Raw genomic sequence first — 6,000 nt, forward strand, 5'->3', positions numbered from 1 at the left:
AATAATGTTCTGCAAAACCTAAAATGACTGAATCATCTAAGCAAGATTATACTATAGTCAGTATAGCTTCAGCATTAGATACCAGTTTTCAATTCTTAGAAAATTGGTATCTAGGACATAGTATACCCCAATTAACTAGAACTCCTCATTCTGGATACAAGAGAGGTTTACTACAAATCACTTTAAGTAAAGGCTATTATTTATATAAAACATATAAAATCTGTTCTTTCAACAAATATTTATTAACCACCACTAGGCATTAGGCTACTAGGGAGCTAAGAATATACTGTGAACTGACCCTACCCCAGTTACATTCAGTCTAGGACAGCCTTTCTCAATTGGGGTTCCTCCTTCAGCTGTGTAGGAAAGAAGTGAATTTATTACACATTATGAATGCCCTAGGGCATTAGGGCTTAATCTCTCCCAGTTGGGAAAGACTGGTCTAAAGGAGCCACATAAGTTAAAAGGCAATTATAGGGCTGGGGATGTGGCTCAAGCGGTAGCGCGCTCGCCTGGCATGCCTGCGGCCTGGGTTCGATCCTCAGCACCACATACAAACAAAGATGTTGTGTCCGCCGATAACTAAAATAAAATAAATATTAAAAAATTCTCTCTCTCTCTCTTTCTCACTCTCACTCTCTCTTTAAAAAAAAAGGCAATTATAATGCAATATGATAAAAAGGTTGCTTTTAGGCAGGGTCAAGTTTAATTGTTAGACCTACCTATGTATGAACTAGCTGGTAGAAGTCAAGCTGCACAGACTTTGGTAAGACTCATATAAATAAATGCAAAAATACTGAAATACACACATGCAGGTATATTTATAAACATAACAAAATAAAGTCAATATATTCCACACTCAGCAACATCACGAGGTTATTAGGGAAGTGAAATAACAACAACAACAACAAAAAAAAGGCTTAATTACCCTGATAATTTAACAAGGAAACCAAAAACTTCTTGCTTCTGGAAAAAGAAAAAAAAAAAAAAAGCAATTACCTGAATTATTTTGTTAATTGCCTCCATATATTCTTTCATTAGACTGGTCTTGCCTTGAACTCAAAATAATAAGTAACTACCTACCTATTTCATTAATTCTTATTCTGTACTTCTAGTCTCATTTTGAATTTTCATTCTTCCTTATGCAGTATCTAATATTTTTCTAGTCTCTTCGGTAAGATTTTTTTTATAATGTCATTACTACATGCAACATGCTTTATGGAAACAAAGCAGTTAGAGAGCTTCTAGAATCAGAGGTATAAATTTACTCCAGTTTTTCACACTTGCAATAAGTTTTCACTATCAATAATTTAGAAATTCAGATAAGCTAAACTGATAGCTTCCACTTGCCAAGTGTTAACGTACTTCATTGAGAAATGTCTCATTTGAATCTTTAGTGTGAAATAACTTAATAAGCTAAAAAAGGGAATTCTTACTATTTCAACTGCCAATAACCCTTTAAGTCTATGTGAAAATGTTAATATAATCACTAGGAACTTTACCTGAAGAGTAAAAGAAGACAGGATAACATAAAAGTCCAAGATCCTTAACTCTCATCTAGTCCAGATTTCAATTAAATATGCCTTTGAACAAAATACTGCATAGGCAAAGCAACTATTATTTATTTATTGTTTATCAAAATATTGACCGAGAACAGGCAGTGCTTTTACTGCATTCTGCAACATCCAACTCTTAAATCTTTCAAGACACTCCCTATATACCTAAATCCTAAAGTGCTGTACACCAAATCCATCAATTTCTTTATACCTCAAAACTGTGAAAAGGAAAGTTATAATACATCAGAAAGGAAGGACCACAGTTATTAATGGTAAATACGTCAGAGCCGAACTACTATTTCTTTTAGCTGGAAAATGGAAAACCCAGGAAAACAAATGGCATTTTAAAAACGACTCAGCAAACACAACTGAACTGTAGATGATGAGACTCTTAAGAGATTCTTAACTTCCCACATCTAGCTTACAATGTAAAGAAAGCCATCGTCTAATACACAGTTCGCTAGTTTTTAATGATCAAGAACTACAATCAACACTACTGTAATTTATTTAACATTTAAAGCCTGTCAGAAAGTAGAGTTCTATCAAAATAGCACAATAGATTCTGAAAGGAATTCACAGCCCTCTTTCTAAAATATTAAAACAATCCAGAGGATAACACAGAATTTAGACTACATCTACCTTATGGTTAAATCTCAAAGTCCCACCTAATCTTTAATTTTATCCTTCTAGTGATTTAAATGTGAATGGCCCTCAAAGAATCTGAACCTGGGCCAGGCAAAAGACAAGAACAGCATACGGTTTACTGGGACCTAAAATTTGCGCCCACCCCAATTTTTAAAGACATTTTTTAACAAAGAGAATTTGATAGGATATTTTGCATTCAGTTCAACAGCATGTAGTTAATCCCTTGCCCTAGGCCTAGTGCTCAGACAGAACTCCTAAGAACCTTCCAACATACTATACTGGCACAAATTCCCAGGACTTACCATAGACATGGCTACTCAGGAAAATGTGAGCAGTTGCACATCCCAGCTGAAACAATGAGGTTAAAAAAGCTCCTTTTGGTGTGAGCAAAAGTGATTTTCTGCAAAGATCTTGGTTAGGGATGCAAAGTACTAGCCTCAAACCTGCAGGCTGGCACCTCAGCAACTGCTGCAAATTCTACTGCATGCACTGGTTTCCTGGCCAGCACTGCTTAATTACTAGACTGTGATATAATGCAGATCAGTCTTATCATGAGAAGAGGTAAAGGGGGCTTTTAGTCCAATACTTGAGTTGTTCAGTTTCAAATGTTAAAATCTCATTTTAAAAAATGTGATTTTGACATCTCAAATTTAAGCTAAATGAATTTAAAATGATCCAGAGCCCACTGTTACTGTTCTCCAATGTAACAGTGCCATGTGAATAGCTCATCCTTTTTGCAAATATTACAATTAGCTCTTCCTGTCACCTTTCCTTTCTTATCACTCAAAACAACACCTCATGATCACAAGAACCTATGTGAAATAGAATATGAAGTACAATGATCTTTTAGAGGCTAAAAGTGAGAAATAAATTTTAGATACTTGCTTCAGCAAAGCATCCAATAAAAGCCATTTCATAGGGATTTCAAGATCCTTGACATGTACCAACCTCTATTGCTCTATGCCACAGGTAATAACCTGCTCCAATTTCATATTGCATGTCTCAGTGTGAGGTAAACGTTCAGAAAAACATTAACATAGCAAGACTGTGGTGATAATACCCTAAAAAGGAATTGTGTTCAAGTATTACTTTTAACCAGGGTACATTTGTGAAAGTTTCAAATGAAGAAAAAAAAAAAAAGAGAACAAATTTCATCCGCCCTATGAAAAATGTTAGCAATGCTTTCATTAGGAGTAATCGAATAAAAAGTTCTCCAACACGTACAGTGAGGGCGATGGGGGAAGCGCTCAGCACTCAATCCTTTTGCTTACGTGCAGAAAAATCAAAATTTGCAGATGAACCCTTTCTTTCACATCGTTGGCAAAAAATAAACCCGATTCCCGCCACCTCCTCCGAAAATTAAGGAAGTTGCTACAAATAGCACATAAGTAAATGGCCCCTACTTTGCTCTATTCCTCACGTGCCTTCTAGGAGTAAACAGGTTCTTCAAAAGTCCAGAAGCTAGAAACCGCTTTTCCCCCATGCCAAACTCCCACGGAAATACAATTCCCTATTCTGGAGATTTGGACGGGGGAAATGTGGCCGCAGGAGCCGAGCCACAGTCTGCCCTCTCCCAAAGGTTGGATGTCTGGGGCATTCAGCCCTCCGCGAAGCTTCTTCAGACCCGCGCTCCGCAGCGCCTAGAGCGCGCTGCAGCCTCCCCGCGGCTCCACATCCACCAGCCCATCCTGACCATCGCCCTCGCGTTTACAGTACCCTGAAGGTGAGCTTCGCCGGCAGGGTCTCTTAAGTTTGCCCCGCCTCGGGTCAGCAGCCGCCCGCCCGGGCCGAGCCCCCGGGCAACGCTGAGTCCCGCTCCAGCCTCCGGCTCCCTCAGCCCCCAGCTCTTCTTTTGGGCCACAGTGACAGGTCTACATTTACCTCCATGTGCTCGTGGCAGAGGAAACAAAAGAAGGCTTCCTCCCGGATAATAAAACGCCATCTTCGTCTAATTAGCAAACAGAGGGGCCCCCGGGCTGTTCTTCCACAAGACCCCCCACCATCCAGCTCGAGGGCGGCCCCCACTCCGAGACAGAGTTCCTGGCAGCCCCGGAAAGCCCGGGATAAAATGTCCTGGGGGCGGGGGGTGAGCTACCCCGAGAGCCCTACCTGCCTCCCCACCCTAGCCACCAGGGCAAGGCGTTTCAGTTCAAACAAGGGTGGCGTCTCCCAATTACCCCATCAGAAATTTGTTGTGAGGGACCCGGCGAAGGGGCTGGGAACAAGCCACCCGGTACGCATGGAGCTGCAGCGAGTGTACTTACAAAACGGTTAAAGCTCTGACGGAACATCGCGTCGAAGGCTGCCGGGCACTCAGCTGGACTCTACAGGGCTGTCCGGAAGGCGCCGTCCACAAAACACACTGCGGCGTGGGCCGGCGGCGCAAAGCGGACAGCTAGGCGGGCTGCCCTCCTCGCCTCTCGGCGCTCCCCCGCCCCCCACCCCCACACCGCCGTTGCCCTCGCCCTCGCGCCCGAGGCCCCGCCGCCGCCGCCCCGCCTCACTCGCCCTCGCCCCCGCCCCCAGCCCCGGCCCGCCCGGCCCGGGGGCGGCGGCCCCGTCGCTCCCCCTTATCTGGCCCCAGCACCGCCAGCCCGCGGCTGCCCGCGGAGAAGCAAACCCGGCGCGCGGGGGAGGGATGGCGGAGGAGCGCTAGGCTCCTCCTGCGGGGAGGGGGGCACCCCAACCTCTTCGCTGGTGCCGGGCTTGGCACCCCGCTGTCCGTACTCTCCCCGGCGCAGTGCCCCCGCCCGTCTCCCAGCTGACTTCCGCGGACGCCCCTCTCAGGGCACTGGGGACCCTTTCGAGGTTCCCCGCGCCTCACCTCACCTCACCTCGCCTCGCCTAGCTTCGCTTCCTCCCGACACTACTCCCCTGTCTCTATCTGGAACCACAGCCTCCCTAACCCCGGCCCTAACTAGTTCACCGCGCGGCTTCACTCACAGCCCTTCCTCGGCCCCGCGCTTTCGTCCCGCACTCGGGTTGGGGAGCCTCGGCGCAGCCCACTGGCCGGCTCTGAGCCTGAGAGACGGCCGGGCTCCCGCTTCCCAGCCGGGAGTAACCGCGCTCTGAGGAAGAGTAGGCACTGGCGGGGCACTGTGGAGACCCTGGCGCGGGAGGGGCGCGGGCAGGAGGATTACTGATGAAAGCTTCTCATCTACCAACGTGAGGGTCTCCCCCACTCTGCTCCCACCTAGGCGGCTTTCCCTTCGCGTTCTTTCTCTTGTTCAGCTTCCCCACCTAAGCCCTCTTACTTCCACTTTCTCTGTGAGGTTGTAAAGTCAGGCTTTGTGTCGTTGCTGCTGCGCAGCGGGGCGGGATTTCCCTGCCACCCCCCTCCCCGCTCGCCCCCTCCTTCGCAATGCTCCCGGAGCAGCCTGGGAGTTGTAGTCCAAAGGTCCCCCTATTCCGCCTGCTACTGCGAGCTGGGAGCTCCCCCATACGCCCGTTCGGGGTTTGCCCGGAGGGTTGAAGAAGGAAGCTTCTGAGACGGTTGAACCCAACAGCTTCTCAGCACAGATCCTATGTGCAGATCGGGAGCACTCGGTAGCTGTGGGAAATGTGCAAAGGATAAGTTAGGCAAATTTTCGAATGCTGGGAGACTTCCTAGAAGTCGAAATTTGTGCCGGGAAACCCTTTGCACCCTCCGCCCCTAGCTTAGAATTGGAATCTGCCAAAGTTTAAAAACAAAAACTGTAAGCCAAATCTAGAATAGCTTTGGGACTGGGCATCCCTCCCCCACTCCCGTCTTGCACCGCCCTCAGGCGGGCCGGAAGCTGTAGGAGAAGAACTTGCAGAT

At 46.6% G+C, this 6,000-nt stretch overlaps 1 protein-coding gene across 5 annotated transcripts in view; it reads right to left on the reverse strand.

The window, feature by feature from the left end:
- Window positions 1–5,190, reverse strand: part of Atp11c (ATPase phospholipid transporting 11C (ATP11C blood group)) — a 190,687-nt gene extending 185,497 nt beyond the window's left edge. For 4 of the 5 annotated variants that reach the window (XM_077106641.1, XM_077106640.1, XM_077106637.1 and 1 more), the window contains exon 1: window positions 4,466–4,604. In XM_077106641.1, coding sequence (XP_076962756.1) covers window positions 4,466–4,492 — 27 coding nt within the window. In that variant the 5' untranslated portion in view covers window positions 4,493–4,604. Of the gene's footprint in view, window positions 1–4,465; window positions 4,605–5,144 lie in introns of those variants that run through there. The other variant, XM_077106638.1, reaches the window with a different exon arrangement.
- Window positions 5,191–6,000: the final 810 nt, after the last annotated feature.

The sequence above is a fragment of the Callospermophilus lateralis genome, chromosome X (assembly GCF_048772815.1).
Source record: "Callospermophilus lateralis isolate mCalLat2 chromosome X, mCalLat2.hap1, whole genome shotgun sequence".
Taxonomy (NCBI): Eukaryota; Metazoa; Chordata; class Mammalia; order Rodentia; family Sciuridae; genus Callospermophilus; species Callospermophilus lateralis.